At 35.9% G+C, this 17,865-nt stretch overlaps 1 protein-coding gene across 1 annotated transcript in view; it reads left to right on the top strand.

Annotated features, from left to right (window-relative positions):
* LOC138331088 (uncharacterized) overlaps positions 1 to 5,902 on the top strand; it is a 55,418-nt gene extending 49,516 nt beyond the window's left edge. The window contains exon 8 of the mRNA XM_069278546.1: positions 1,321 to 5,902. Coding sequence (XP_069134647.1) covers positions 1,321 to 2,771 — 1,451 coding nt within the window. The 3' untranslated portion in view covers positions 2,772 to 5,902. The remainder of the gene's footprint in view (positions 1 to 1,320) is intronic.
* Positions 5,903 to 17,865: the final 11,963 nt, after the last annotated feature.

The raw sequence follows: 17,865 nt of genomic DNA, 5'->3' as shown, positions 1-17,865 counted from the left end.
TAACTTTATTTCTATATTTAAACCACGGTGATCCTTTGTTTTTCGTCTACAATGAGAAATAACTGTCACTCGTTTGTGCACTTCTTTATCCCATAACTTTATTTCTATATTTAAACCACGGTGATCCTTTGTTTTTCGTCTACAATGAGAAATAACTGTCACTCGTTTGTGTACTTCTTTATCCCATAACTGTATTTCTATATTTAAACCACGGTGATCCTTTGTTTTTCGTCTACAATGAGAAATAACTGTCACTCGTTTGTGCACTTCTTTATCCCATAACTGTATTTCTATATTTAAACCACGGTGATCCTTTGTTTTTCGTCTACAATGAGAAATAACTGTCACTCGTTTGTGCACTTCTTTATCCCATAACTTTATTTCTATATTTAAACCACGGTGATCCTTTGTTTTTCGTCTACAATGAGAAATAACTGTCACTCGTTTGTGCACTTCTTTATCCCATAACTTATTTCTATATTTAAACCACGGTGATCCTTTGTTTTTCGTCTACAATGAGAAATAACTGTCACTCGTTTGTGCACTTCTTTATCCCATAACTTTATTTTATATTTAAACCACGGTGATCCTTTGTTTTTCGTCTACAATGAGAAATAACTGTCACTCGTTTGTGCACTTCTTTATCCCATAACTTTATTTCTATATTTAAACCACGGTGATCCTTTGTTTTTCGTCTACAATGAGAAATAACTGTCACTCGTTTGTGCACTTCTTTATCCCATAACTGTATTTCTATATTTAAACCACGGTGATCCTTTGTTTTTCGTCTACAATGAGAAATAACTGTCACTCGTTTGTGCACTTCTTTATCCCATAACTTTATTTCTATATTTAAACCACGGTGATCCTTTGTTTTTCGTCTACATTCAGGGAAACATACCACCGTACAATGTGTAATAATATCGTTTTGCCATAAAATATTACATAATGATAGGGCCTAAATAGAGAGCCAATATTACATTGTTTAAATCGTTAAATAAGCAACTACCTGTTATACTGTTAAATGTAATGTTATTTAAAAGTGCTATGAAAAGTAGTCCGATGTTAAAAGCCAATCAGAATCAAGAGATATGTTGGTAAACATAAACGATAACCAACTGCTATGGAATTTATCACATAATTTTACCATAATGAAACATGCATAGTTATGGGATAAGCTGATTTAACTCTTTATTTTTAATCTATTGATTTCTTTATGTATCAATTTCTTTATTTCTTTATCTGTTGATTTCTTTATTTCGTTATCTATTGATTTCTTTATTTCTTTATCTATTGATTTCTTTCTTTACGTATTGACAGGTGATGCTGCCCATAAGAAGTTTATCACCAGTGACGCCGACACGTCCAGTGTTCCCCTACACGGTACAGAGGACTATATAGTGTTAGCCTGTGACGGACTCTGGGACATGGTATCTCCACAGGCAGTGCCTAAACTAGTGTACGATTATCTCATAGAATCCAAGGGCGATAAAACTGGTGTCGCACATAAGCTTGTAACCTGGGCGAAAGAGCAAGGCTCAACAGATAATATTACGGTCATTGTTGTTTTTCTCAGGGATGAAATCGCGGAACCACATGTGACACAAATGTTTAAATTCGGCCAATCAGAATCTCAGGGAAATGAAGATTTCGAAAAAGAAGATAGTGCAAAGGGAGGCCATTCTTCAAACCAAAAAAACAATTCTTCAAATCATAATGACTTATCGGGCAGAACATCTAACGGCAACACAGATGATTTGTCACAAAAAGATTCAACAGAGGAATTAGACGATGATGAGTTTAGTATACAAAAAGTTCTGAGTGAGACTACGGACTGTGTAAATAGTCATTTTCCTCTACCCAAGGATCATATCTTACGTAAAGACCCAGTGTTTATAGTGGAGCATCAAAAACCACAGGATCTACGTTCTGCAAGCATGCCTGAAAGAGTTTCAGAAAATCATTCATTTTCCAACATTCCGGAAATAGACCATGCTGCTGTGGAATTAAAGACACTTCCACACTGGGAAGTTCAAGAGCCGCTATCTCATCGCGAGCCTTTGTCTAAACACAGAGTGCAACATCAACAATATCGCCATTTGCCTCTCTCCCATCGTGAACCTCTCGTTCACAACCAAGGACTTGAGCCATTGAGAGACCTTCGACTCAAGGTGAAGAAAAAGCCTAAAAAAATGAAGAAAGAACACTCCAATAAAGACTCAACATTGAATGCGTTAAAAAAAGTGAGTAAGCGTTACAATAACTCTGATCCAGTTATATGGGCTTTCACTGGCAAAAGTCGTGCTCCGTTACCAAACTACAAACTCAATTTGGCAAAACCAACTCAGTTCCCTCCCCCAAAACAGGTTGCTCTAGCAACTGTTTACCCTAACTCATCCTTGCAGGAATCACAGACAACCTCTGCATCTAACGCCGCCTCAGACTTCCTTGTAGAAAAGATGCTTCGATCCAAACCTCACTCACTAGAGACAATTAGAAACAGGGAGAATATTTCTAATCCTGTCTTTGATCTTCCTTTGTCAACGTTTACCAACTCGTCTTCTTACACCAGCACTACCTCCATGGCACAGAACCCCATGTCCCTAATTACAGGCAAGACCAATACTGTCAGTAGTGATGATGTCAAAGCACGAAACTTCCACACATCATGGCGGCCTCGTAAGACATCCAAACAACATACCAGTGCCTTCATTGACGTACCTCCTACACCGTTAAGTAATATGAAAATTCTTCCAAGTCTTGATGACTGACGCCTTAATATCATACCTACAAATTCATGTATCGACACGGGTCATATTTCCAGATAATAATTTTTGAATGCAACACTGTGTTTTGTAAAATGAGGTCTTCCAGTTTTTTCATCTTTAGCTCAGTACATCAGTCCGTCAATAATCTTCTTCATGTTAACGGCGTAGCAGAATTTAGCTCAGTTGATAACATCCGTATGGGATGGGCACACAACATTGTACAAATGGTTGGACTGAACTCCCTGGGGACCTAAGGGGGAGGGCAAAAAGTGGCCAATTTGGCTATTTATTTCCTCTCTGAAATTGAGCAAGGAATATTTTGTATAGCTTACCAGTGTAGTGTAAAAAATATTGTCAGCTTTTCACACCATTCTCATAATTTTTTTCCCCATAGCTGTATGGAAAAAAGAATCGGCCAATCAGAAAGCCAGATTTAGTATGAAAACATAGAAAATTTTATTATTGTGGTTTATTCATTGTATTGAAAAGCATGCATCATATGATAAGCAATTAATAGTGTTATGGTAAAATATAATATAGTACTTTATTGAAATGAATGACCTTGACCTCATTTAAGACCAACAGAGGTCAAAGTGGAGTGACATAAATATATATAAAAAATGTATCCAGCACTATAATCCAACAACGTTTTGACCTGCAAAATTTACACTGGATACAAATTACAGAAGTGTGTATCAAGCGGACAGAATACAGGTGAATTGTGACCAGGTATTGAAATCAGTATTTAGCTCACCAGGACAGGACAACATGTATGCCATTGTTGAGTGTGTATACCTGCATAGCAGACACCGGAGTCCTGTATACTGTTCAATAACAGCACAAAGATTTGACCGTCAGTAGATGTATGTAAAAGGTTTCATTATACATTGTATTACATATTAATTAACTGCTTTCATATTAGCATGAAAATGTTGGTCATTCAGCGTCTGAATGTTGATCATGTCTCAAGAAATTAATTAAACTTAAATTTGATTGAAACTTTCAAAATTGGTAAATTCAATCATTTTCTTTATTTTAGCTTTAAAATCCTACTCCTCCTTCATCGTTGGATGGATTTCATCCTTATTTGGTGTGAAACATCATCGGGGAAGGACAATCATATTATAAATGAGCCTGGTCCGACCCCTAGGGGCTGAGGGGTGAGGCTCCAAATGGGGAAATTTTCTTAATTTTAGCTTTAAAATCCTACTCCTCCTCCATCCTTGGATGAATTTTATCCATATTTGGTGTGAAACATCATTGGGAAAACACAATTATATTTTATATAAATGAGTCTGGTCTGAACCCTAGGAACTGAGGGGTGGGGCCCCAAAAGGGCAAATTTTCTTAATTTTAGCTGGCCCACTTCCTGTTTTAAGGTTTCAGTCTCCGATCTCAATGAAAATTGGTCTATAGGGGTTTTAATTGATGCCGAACAACATGCGAACATTTTCGTAAAGATTTTTATATTCCAAGATGGTTGCTGGCCCACTTCCTGTTTTAAGGTTTCAGTCTCCAATCTCAATGAAAATTGGTCTATAGGGGTTTTAATTGATGCCGAACAACATGCAAACATTTTGGTAAAGATTTTGGTATTCCAAGATGGCCGTTGGCCCACTTCCTATTTTAAGGTTTCAGTCTCCGATCTCAATGAAAATTGGTCTGTAGGGGTTTTAATTGATGCCAAACAACATGCAAACATTTTCGTAAAGATTTTGGTATTCCAAGATGGCCGCTGGCCCACTTCCTGTTTTAAGGTTTCAGTCTTCGATCTCAATGAAAATTGATCTATAGTGGTTTTAATTGATTCAGAAGGGGGAACTTTAGGTAAGGACAATCATATTTTATAAAGGACCGAGGTAAGACCTATGGGGATAGTATGACTGAGGTCCAAAATGGGAGCTTTGCTGAAATTTGGCTTTAAAATTTGACTCCTCCTTATATTAATCCTTGAATGGGTTTCGACCATATTTGGATGAAGGGCTACCAAGTTTGTTCAACAAATGACCTTTACCTATTTCAGAAACTTACATATTCGACTAAGGAGCTCCTTGTATTGTTTATATTAATCGTTAACCAATACTTTATACTGTGATTTTGTTATTTTGTGCCATGAATCAGATGACCGTTAAGGCCCATGGGCCTCTTGTTCTTTCTTCTTTTTTTTTTTTGTATTTTTTTTAATTTGAATTTAAGATTATGATTGATGATAAAAGTAGTTAATTAATAAAAGCATCATTAATCAGATAATTCCACACTGGCCCTGTTATTAGGCCTCGGTCTGTTACATTGGCCCGAGGACATATCACAGATCTTGGCCTAATAACAGGGCCAATATGGAATAAGCTCATTTATAACCCTATGGTAGGATGTTTAAATAGTAGATGGTAGTGATGTAAGTATATAGGGGTTTGTTGTACAGTATATAGTACGACGGTTATATGTTTTTTTATAGTAGATAGTAGTGTTGTATATATATAATGTATTAGGTTTTGTTGTACTGTGTAGTATGACGGTAAATTGAATATCTCTTTAGGCGAGACTTATGTAGTCTTAGCTTATTTACAAACAGATATTTTTCATTGTAATTATCGATGACAGTGACGTTGGTTTTATGTGCGACGGAAGGCAGCTCCTCAGTTTTGATATTACTCCACTGTGATATGTACATATAGTAACACCCTGCTAACAGCTCACCACATACAGTAACACCCTGCTAACATCACAGTACATACAGTAAAACCCTGCTAACATCTCAGTACATACAGTAAAACCCTGCTAACAGCTCACCACATACAGTAAAACCCTGCTAACATCTCAGTACATACAGTAAAACCCTGCTAACATCTCAGTACATACAGTAAAACCCTGCTAACATCACAGTACATACAGTAAAACCCTGCTAACATCACAGTACATACAGTAAAACCCTGCTAACATCACAGTACATACAGTAAAACCCTGCTAACAGCTCACCACATACAGTAAAACCCTGCTAACATCACAGTACATACAGTAAAACCCTGCTAACATCTCAGTACATACAGTAAAACCCTGCTAACATCACAGTACATACAGTAAAACCCTGCTAACAGTTCAGTACATACAGTAAAACCCTGCTAACAGCACAGTACATACAGTAAAACCCTGCTAACAGCTCAGTACACAGAAGCAAACATACAGTAAAACCCTGCTAACAGCTCACCACATACAGTAAAACCCTGCTAACAGCTCACCACATACAGTAACAACCCTGCTAACACATCACAGTACATACAGTAAAACCCTGCTAACATCACAGTACATACAGTAAAACCCTGCTAACATCACAGTACATACAGTAAAACCCTGCTAACATCTCAGTACATACAGTAAAACCCTGCTAACATCACAGTACATACAGTAAAACCCTGCTAACATCTCAGTACATACAGTAAAACCCTGCTAACAGCTCACATACAGTACATACAGTAACATCACCCAGTAAACTAACATCTCAGTACATACAGTAAAACCCTGCTAACATACAGTACATACAGTAAACCTGCTACAGCTCACACATACAGTAAAACCCTGCTAACATCACAGTACATACAGTAAAACCCTGCTAACATCACAGTACATACAGTAAAACCCTGCTAACATCCAGTACATACAGTAAAACCCTGCTAACATCACCAGTACATACAGTAACCCCCTGCTAACATCACAGTACATACAGTAAAACCCTGCTAACATCTCAGTACATACAGTAAAACCCTGCTAACATCACACATACAGTAACCTGCAAACTCATAAAAAACCTGCTAACATCACAGTAATCAGTAACCTCTAACATACAGTAAAACCCTGCTAACATCACAGTACATACAGTAAAACCCTGCTAACAGCTCACCACATACAGTAAAACCCTGCTAACATCACAGTACATACAGTAAAACCCTGCTAACATCACAGTACATACAGTAAAACCCTGCTAACATCACAGTACATACAGTAAAACCCTGCTAACATCAGTACATACAGTAAAACCCTGCTAACATCCAGTACATACAGTAAAACCCTGCTAACATCCAGTACATACAGTAAAACCCTGCTAACATCACACATACAGTAAAACCCTGCTAACATCACAGTACATACAGTAAAACCCTGCTAACATCTCAGTACATACAGTAAAACCCTGCTAACAGCTCAGTACATACAGTAAAACCCTGCTAACAATCACAGTACATACAGTAAAACCCTGCTAACACATCGTAACATCATACATACAGTAAAACCCTGCTAACAGCTCACACATACAGTAAAACCCTGCTAACTAACATACAGTAAACCCTGCTAACAGCTCACCACATACAGTAAAACCCTGCTAACATCACAGTACATACAGTAAAACCCTGCTAACATCTCACACATACAGTAAAACCCTGCTAACAGCTCACTACATACAGTAAACCCTGCTAACATCTCAGTACATACAGTAAAACCCTGCTAACATCCTCCGTACAACATACAGTAAAACCCTGCTAACATCACCACATACAGTAAAACCCTGCTAACATCCAGTACATACAGTAAAACCCTGCTAACATCACAGTACATACAGTAAAACCCTGCTAACAGCTCAACATACAGTAAAACCCTGCTAACAGTCACGTACATACAGTAAAACCCTGCTAACAGATCAGTACATACAGTAAAACCCTGCTAACAGCACAGTACATACAGTAAAACCCTGCTAACAGCTCAGTACATACATACAGTAACAACCCTGCTAACAGCTCACCACATACAGTAAAACCCTGCTAACAGCTCAGACATACAGTAAAACCCTGCTAACATCCAGTACATACAGTAAAACCCTGCTAACATCTCAGTACATACAGTAAAACCCTGCTAACAGCTCTCACCACATACAGTAAAACCCTGCTAACATCACAGTACATACAGTAAAACCCTGCTAACAGCTCACCACATACAGTAAAACCCTGCTACACTCTACTACAGTAAACTCTAACACTCACACATACAGTAAAACCCTGCTAACATCCTACATACAGTAAAACCGCTAACATCACATACAGTAAAACCGCTAACATCTCACATACAGTAAACCTGCTAACATCACAGTAACAAAAACCTGCTAACATCTCAGTACATACAGTAAAACCTGTAACTCCACAACAGTAAACCTGCTAACACTCAACATACAGTAAAACCTGCTAACACTCAGACATACAGTAAAACCCACATACAGTAAAACCCTGCAACAGTTCAGTACATACAAGTAAAACCTGCTAACACTCACAGTAAACAGTACATACAGTAAAACCCTGCTAACATCTCAGTACATACAGTAAAACCCTGCTAACAGCTCAGTACATACAGTAAAACCCTGCTAACAGCACAGTACATACAGTAAAACCCTGCTAACAGCTCAGTACATACAGTAAAACCCTGCTAACACACAGTACATACAGTAAAACCCTGCTAACATCTCAGTACATACAGTAAAACCCTGCTAACAGTTCAGTACATACAGTAAAACCCTGCTAACAGTACATACAGTAAAAGACACCAACATACAGTAAAACCTGCTAACATCTCAGTACATACAGTAAAACCCTGCTAACATCTCAGTACATACAGTAAAACCCTGCTAACATCTCAGTACATACAGTAAAACCCTGCTAACATCTCAGTACATACAGTAAAACCCTGCTAACATCTCAGTACATACAGTAAAACCCTGCTAACATCTCAGTACATACAGTAAAACCCTGCTAACATCTCAGTACATACAGTAAAACCCTGCTTACGATCTCAGTACATACAGTAAAAACAGTAACACCCTGCTAACATCTCAGTACATACAGTAAAACCCTGCTAACAGTTCAGTACATACAGTAAAACCCTGCTAACATCTCAGTACATACAGTAAAACCCTGCTAACAGCTCAGTACATACAGTAAAACCCTGCTAACAGTAAAGTAACCTGCTAACACTCACACATACAGTAAAACCCTGCTAAAATCTCAGTACATACAGTAAAACCTACTAACATCTCAGTACATACAGTAAAACCCTGCTAAAATCTCAGTACATACAGTAAAACCTGCTTACATCTCAGTACATACAGTAAAACCATGCTAACAGTTCAGTACATACAGTAAAACCCGGCTAACAGCACAGTACATACAGTAAAACCTGCTAAGAGCTCAGTACATACAGTAAAACCCTGCTAACATCTCAGTACATACAGTAAAACCCTGCTAACATCTCAGTACATACAGTAAAACCCTGCTAACATCTCAGTACATACAGTAAAACCTGCTAACAGCTCAGTACATACAGTAAAACCTGCTAACATCTCAGTACATACAGTAAAACCCTGCAAACATCTCAGTACATACAGTAAAACCTGCTTACATCTCAGTACATACAGTAAAACCATGCTAACAGTTCAGTACATACAGTAAAACCCGGCTAACAGCACAGTACATACAGTAAAACCTGCTAAGAGCTCAGTACATACAGTAAAACCCTGCTAACATCTCAGTACATACAGTAAAACCCTGATAACATCACAGTACATACAGTAAAACCTGCTAACAGCTCATTACATACAGTAAAACCTGCTAACATTTCAGTACTTACAGTAAAACCCTGCTAACATCTCAGTACATACAGTAAAACCCTGCTAACAGCTCACCACATACAGTAAAACCCTGCTAACAGCTCAGTACAGACAGTAAAACCCTGCTAACATCTCAGTACATAAGTAAAACCTGCTAACATCTCAGTACATACAGTAAAACCCTGCTAACATCTCAGTACATACAGTAACACCCTGCTAACAGCTCACCACATACAGTAACACCCTGCTAACATCTCACCACATACAGTAACACCCTGCTAACATCACAGTACATACAGTAAAACCTGCTAACATCCTAACACTGCTAACATCAGTACATACAGTAAAACCCTGCTAACATACAGTACACAGTACACATAGTACATACAGTAAAACCCTGCTAACATCTCAGTACATACAGTAAAACCCTGCTAACATCTCAGCACATACAGTAAAACCCTGCTAACAGTTCAGCACAAACAGTAACTCTGTGTTGTCCATTCTGATGTCAACATCTAGTTATGTAACTGTGTGTTGTCCATTCAGATGTAAACATCTAGTTATGTAACTCTGTGTTGTCCATTCAGATGTAAACATCTAGTTATGTAACTGTGTGTTGTCCATTCAGATGTAAACATCTAGTTATGTAACTCTGTGTTGTCCATTCAGATGTAAACATCTAGTTATGTAACTGTGTTGTCCATTCAGATGTAAACATCTAGTTATGTAACTGTGTGTTGTCCATTCTGATGTAAACATCTAGTTATGTAACTCTGTGTTGTACATTCAGATGTAAACATCTAGTTATGTAACTGTGTTGTCCATTCAGATGTAAACATCTAGTTATGTAACTGTGTTGTCCATACTGATGTAAACATCTAGTTATGTAAATGTGTGTTGTCCATTCTGATGTAAACATCTAGTTATGTAGCTTTGGGTTGTCCATTCTGATGTAAACATATAGTTATGTAGCTCTGTGTTGGACATTCAGATGTAAACATCTAGTTATGTAGCTCTCTGTTGTCCATTCTAATGTAAACATCTAGTTATGTAGCTCTGTGTTGTATATTCAGATGTAAACATCTAGTTATGTAACTGTGTGTTGTCCATTCAGATGTAAACATCTAGTTATGTTACTCTGTGTTGTCCATTCTGATGTAAACATCTAGTTATGTAGCTTTGGGTTGTCCATTCTGATGTAAACATCTAGTTATGTAACTCTGTGTTGTACATTCAGATGTAAACATCTAGTTATGTAACTGTGTTGTCCATACTGATGTAAACATCTAGTTATGTAACTGTGTGTTGTCCATTCTGATGTAAACATCAAGTTATGTAACTTTGTTGTCCATTCTGATGTAAACATCTAGTTATGTAACTGTGTTGTCCATACTGATGTAAACATCTAGTTATGTAACTCTGTCTTGTACATTCAGATGTAAACATCTAGTTATGTAGCTTTGGGTTGTCCATTCTGATGTAAACATCTAGTTATGTAACTATGTGTTGTCCATTCAGATGTAAACATCTAGTTATGAAACTGTGTGTTGTCCATTCAGATGTAAACATCTAGTAATGTAACTGTGTGTTGTCCATTCTGATGTAAACATCAAGTTATGTAACTCTGTGTTGTCCATTCTGATGTTAACATCTAGTTATGTAACTGTGTGTTGTCCATTCAGATGTAAACATCTAGTTATGTAACTGTGTGTTGTCCATTCAGATGTAAACATCTAGTTATGTAACTGTGTGTTGTCCATTCTGATGTAAACATCTAGTTATGTAACTCTGTGTTGTACATTCAGATGTAAACATCTAGTAATGTAACTGTGTTGTCCATTCAGATGTAAACATCTAGTTATGTAACTGTGTGTTGTCCATTCTGATGTAAACATCTAGTTATGTAACTCTGTGTTGTACATTCAGATGTAAACATCTAGTTATGTAACTGTGTGTTGTCCATTCAGATGTAAACATCTAGTTATGTAACTGTGTGTTGTACATTCAGATGTAAACATCTAGTTATGTAACTCTGTGTTGTCCATTCTGATGTAAACATCTAGTTATGTAACTCTGTGTTGTCCATTCAGATGTAAACATCTAGTTATGTAACTGTGTTGTCCATTCAGATGTAAACATCTAGTTATGTAACTCTGTGTTGTACATTCAGATGTAAACATCTAGTTATGTAACTCTGTGTTGTACATTCAGATGTAAACATCTAGTTATGTAACTGTGTTGTCCATACTGATGTAAACATCTAGTTATGTAAATGTGTGTTGTCCATTCTGATGTAAACATCTAGTTATGTAGCTTTGGGTTGTCCATTCTGATGTAAACATATAGTTATGTAGCTCTGTGTTGTATATTCAGATGTAAACATCTAGTTATTGTAACTTTGTTGTCCATTCTGATGTAAACATCTAGTTATGTAGCTTTGGGTTGTCCATTCTGATGTAAACATCTAGTTATGTAACTGTGTGTTGTACATTCAGATGTAAACATCTAGTTATGTAACTCTGTGTTGTCCATTCAGATGTAAACATCTAGTTATGTTACTCTGTGTTGTCCATTCTGATGTAAACATCTAGTTATGTAGCTTTGGGTTGTCCATTCTGATGTAAACATCTAGTTATGTAACTCTGTGTTGTACATTCAGATGTAAACATCTAGTTATGTAACTGTGTTGTCCATACTGATGTAAACATCTAGTTATGTAACTGTGTGTTGTCCATTCTGATGTAAACATCTAGTTATGTAACTCTATGTTGTACATTCAGATGTAAACATCTAGTTATGAAACTGTGTGTTGTCCATTCAGATGTAAACATCTAGTTATGTAACTGTGTGTTGTCCATTCTGATGTAAACATCAAGTTATGTAACTCTGTGTTGTCCATTCTGATGTTAACATCTAGTTATGTAACTGTGTGTTGTACATTCAGATGTAAACATCTAGTTATGTAGCTCTGGGTTGGACTTTCAGATGTAAACATCTAGTTATGTAGCTATCTGTTGTCCATTCAGATGCAAACATCTAGTTATATAACTGTGTGTTGTCCATTCTGATCTAAACATCTAGTTATGTAGCTTTGGGTTGTCCATTCTGATATAAACATCTAGTTATGTAACTCTGTGTTGTACATTCAGATGTAAACATCTAGTTATGTAGCTTTGGGTTGTCCATTCTGATGTAAACATCTAGTTATGTAGCTTTGGGTTGTCCATTCTGATGTAAACATCTAGTTATGTAACTCTGTGTTGTACATTCAGATGTAAACATCTAGTTATGTAGCTTTGGGTTGTCCATTCTGATGTAAACATCTAGTTATGTAACTCTGTGTTGTACATTCAGATGTAAACATCTAGTTATGTAACTCTGTGTTGTCCATTCAGATGTAAACATCTAGTTATGTAACTCTGTGTTGTACATTCAGATGTAAACATCTAGTTATGTAACTCTGTGTTGTACATTCAGATGTAAACATCTAGTTATGTAGCTTTGGGTTGTCCATTCTGATGTAAACATCTAGTTATGTAGCTTTGGGTTGTCCATTCTGATGTAAACATCTAGTTATGTAACTCTGTGTTGTACATTCAGATGTAAACATCTAGTTATGTAACTCTGTGTTGTCCATTCTGATGTAAACATCTAGTTATGTAACTCTGTGTTGTACATTCTGATGTAAACATCTAGTTATGTAGCTTTGGGTTGTCCATTCTGATGTAAACATCTAGTTATGTAACTCTGTGTTGTACATTCAGATGTAAACATCTAGTTATGAAGCTTTGGGTTGTCCATTCTGATGTAAACATCTAGTTATGTAACTCTGTGTTGTACATTCAGATGTAAACATCTAGTTATGTAACTCTGTGTTGTCTATGTGTGTTGTGTAGTCGTTGGACTGACAGTACTTTCTCTGGGCTGTAATGGCATTTAACATTACAAACAATCCACCTCTGGGCTGCTGTAAACAAATAGATATGTTATGAAGAATCCGAGATTTGTTTTGTTTGACCATTATTTGTATTAATATCTGTAATATTACTATGTGTAATGGTGTATAATCTTATCTATTGTTATAGGAATAACTTTATTTGTTGAAAAGAAAATATTTTTGAATTTTGTGTTGCAGATGTATTTAGTCCAAGATTCAGAATTAGTCTGGATAATCTATGAACAACCATAGCTTTATAAACCGTCACTGTACATTGTTAACCAAGCACTTGATAACTGTACTTATATCTTTTGTACTTGGAAGTCGACGATGGATAAGAATTTTGATTAAGCATTATGATATGACAGCATTATCAGTTCTTTATTAGCCTTGGTATCTATAGCATATAGATTGTGGGCGCCATTATTCCACCGTCCATCCATCTGTAAACAATTCTTGTTACCACTAAATCTCAGAAAATACCAAAAGCATCTAGGACATAACATACAATGTTATACTTTTACTTTGTATTCCCTATACTATTCTATAGTAAAACAAGTCCAGTATTTCAGATGTTTGCGCCTGTGAAATGTTGACAGCTTACCTCATCATGACATCACAATTCATTAGTATTCAACACTATTCGACAATTTCCGCCGAAGTGTGTAAACCACTCACAGCACTCATTACGTCTCGGCATGTCTGTATGTGATGAAAATAAACGGAACCAGACCGAAAATCATGTTGTTTTTATCAATGCTCTATCGTTACGTGTTCTGCCAATTAGTTAATCATTAATTGATCACAAATTATTATTAGTTTATATGGGGAAACAATTATTTGGGAAACTTTCTTGTGTTGCATGCTCTGTTTGGTCGAAGTGAAGTAGCACATTGTGCTTCAGAAAATACTGCTGGATAAATCAGAGGTACAGACGGAGTCAAACAAAGGGAAGTAAGTCCAAAAGACAGCTGGAATGTTTATTTCATTCACAAACAAATTTCTTGTTTATATTAATGCTAAGTATATCGTGTGTAAGACTCAATCCTTTAAATCTATTCTATGTTGGCAATCTTTGTTTTTCGTTTTTAAACCTTTGTTGTTGTTTTTTTATTTCTAATGTTATTGTTGTCGTGTTCAGTAATGTGTGTATATTGTATTGTTATTTAGTTTAGTGAACCACGTCAAGTAACCCATGTTTGTATAATGTGTAATTCACATTTCTTATTCAACGTCAATATCAACCAACCCATGTTTGTATAATGTGTAATTCACATTTCTTATTCAACGTCAATATCAACCAACCCATGTTTGTATAATGTGTAATTCACATTTCTTATTCAACTTCAATATCAACCAACCCATGTTTGTATAATGTGTAATTCACATTTCTTATTCAACGTCAATATCAACCAACCCATGTTTGTATAATGTGTAATTCACATTTCTTATTCAACGTCAATATCAACCAACCCATGTTTGTATAATGTGTAATTCACATTTCTTATTCAACGTCAATATCAACCAACCCATGTTTGTATAATGTGTAATTCACATTTCTTATTCAAAGTCAATATCAACCAACCCATGTTTGTATAATGTGTAATTCACATTTCTTATTCAACGTCAATATCAACCAACCCATGTTTGTATAATGTGTAATTCACATTTCTTATTCAACGTCAATATCAACCAACCCATGTTTGTATAATGTGTAATTCACATTTCTTATTCAACGCAATATCAACCAACCCATGTTTGTATAATGTGTAATTCACATTTCTTATTCAACGTCAATATCAACCAACCCATGTTTGTATAATGTGTAATTCACATTTCTTATTCAACGTCAATATCAACCAACCCATGTTTGTATAATGTGTAATTCACATTTCTTATTCAACGTCAATATCAACCAACCCATGTTTGTATAATGTGTAATTCACATTTCTTATTCAACGTCAATATCAACCAACCCTTGTATGTATAATATGTAATTCACATTTCTTTATTCAACCCCAATATCAACCAACCCATATATGTATAATGTGTAATTCACATTGCTTTATTCAATGTCAATATACAACCAAACTTTGTATGTATAATGTGTAATTCTCATTTTTTTATTCAATGCCAATATCAACCAACCCTTGTATGTATAATATGTAATTCACATTTCTTTATTCAACCCCAATATCAACCAACCCATATATGTATAATGTGTAATTCACATTTCTTTATTCAATGTCAATATACAACCAAACTTTGTATGTATAATGTGTAATTCACACTTTTTTATTCAATGCCAATATACAACCAAACTTTGTATGTATAATATGTAATTCACATTTCTTATTCAACCCCAATATCAACCAACCCATATATGTATAATGTGTAATTCACATTTCTTTATTCAATGTCAATAACAAACAAACTATGTATGTATAATGTGTAATTCACATTTCTTTATTCAAAGTCTTTTTCATCAAGTTAAAGAGATTAAGCTTTCAATTACATTTTTTTTTTTTTTTTTTGTCATGTTGTTATGTTTTAGCCATGGTTTTAATTCAGAAGTAGCATTCATATTGCAGATCTTTCCTGGTTTATTTCCTTTACTTGATGAACTGACTAATTAATGCATTTATATTAATATTATATAATACTCTTAGCACATTCATATCATTTGTATAGATTTTACACACAATATAACATTACCTCATTATTATTATATGTATATTTACTGGGTCTTGTTTTAGGATGTTTTGTCCCCTAAATCTTATTCTGGCCTATGTGTCTTGAGAGAGAACAATTGAGTTTTCTAAGATTCAGTTACAACATTTTGTTATAGTTATTTCAAAATATCCAAACCTTTGTTTTTATAATTATTGTAATTTCCATAGGAATTTTCATATTTGGTGTAAAAGCTGTTAAGAATAAAAGGATGGGAAGAATAAAAGGACGGGATGCATCCTAGCTTTCTAGATGAATCCTAATTTTTGAGGAGTGCCTGTCAATCATTGTCGGTCGCTAATTATAAATTGCTATTCCATCAGACACGCATAAAGGTAAGTACCGTAAATTGGGATATTTTGGCATCAGGAAATTTGGGCGTATTTGTATCAGAATAGCGTGGTTAAATTTTGGTGTGTTTAAATTTGTTTTTTTCCTGTGTTCTAGCTGTAATTTGCGCATAATGTAACTCTTAGATGATATGATTATAAGATTTACTTGTTTTAGCATTGCGTTTTTGGTATAGATTTTTTAACAATGAAAAACTGACATGATTTGAATTGAAGACATATTGATACTTTGAAATATTGGTCTTGAATAGAAGTGATTAATAATCACATACCTTTACAAGTGTTTTCATTGCACAGGTTTTGGTTTTTTTTCTTGTGACAGAACATACCTTTAACATATGTTAATATAACGTGATTGAGTAACTTACCCCAGAGAACATACGCGTAAGTGATAAGTGATAAACTTACCCCAGAGAACATAGGCGTAAGTGATCAGTTAGTAACTTACCCCAGAGAACATAGACGTAAGTGATCAGTGAGTAACTTACCCCAGAGAACATATGCGTAAGTGATCAGTGATTAACTTACCCCAGAGAACATAGGCGTAAGTGATCAGTGAGTAACTTACCCCAGAGAACATACGCGTAAGTGATCAGTGAGTAACTTACCCCAGAGAACATACGCGTAAGTGATCAGTGAGTAACTTACCCCAGAGAACATAGGCGTAAGTGATCAGTTAGTAACTTACCCCAGAGAACATAGGCGTAAGTGATCAGTGAGTAACTTACCCCAGAGAACATATGCGTAAGTGATCAGTGATTAACTTACCCCAGAGAACATAGGCGTAAGTGATCAGTGAGTAACTTACCCCAGAGAACATACGCGTAAGTGATCAGTGAGTAACTTACCCCAGAGAACATACGGGTAAGTGATCAGTGAGTAACTTACCCCAGAGAACATAGGCGTAAATGATCAGTGATTAACTTACCCCAGAGAACATACGCGTAAGTGATCAGTGATTAACTTACCCCAGAGAACATAAGCGTAAGTGATCAGGGAGTAACTTACCCCAGAGAACATACGCGTAGGTGATCAGTTAGTAACTTACCCCAGAGAACATAGGCATAAGTGATCAGTGAGTAACTTACCCCAGAGAACATATGCGTAAGTGATCAGTGATTAACTTACCCCAGAGAACATAGGCGTAAGTGATCAGTGATTAACTTACCCCAGAGAACATACGTGTAAGTGATCAGTGATTAATTTACCCAAGAGAACATAGGCGTAAGTGATCAGTGATTAACTTGCCCCAGAGAACATAGGCGTAAGTGATCAGTGATTAACTTACCCCAGAGAACATACGCGTAAGTGATCAGTGATTAACTTACCAAAGAGAACATAGGCGTAAGTGATCAGTGATTAACTTACCCCAGAGAACATAGGCGTAAGTGATCAGAGATTAACTTACCCCAGAGAACATACGCGTAAGTGATCAGTGAT

The sequence above is a fragment of the Argopecten irradians genome, chromosome 9 (genome assembly GCF_041381155.1).
Source record: "Argopecten irradians isolate NY chromosome 9, Ai_NY, whole genome shotgun sequence".
Lineage (NCBI taxonomy): Eukaryota > Metazoa > Mollusca > Bivalvia > Pectinida > Pectinidae > Argopecten > Argopecten irradians.
This window is presented reverse-complemented; position numbering and strand designations above follow the sequence as displayed.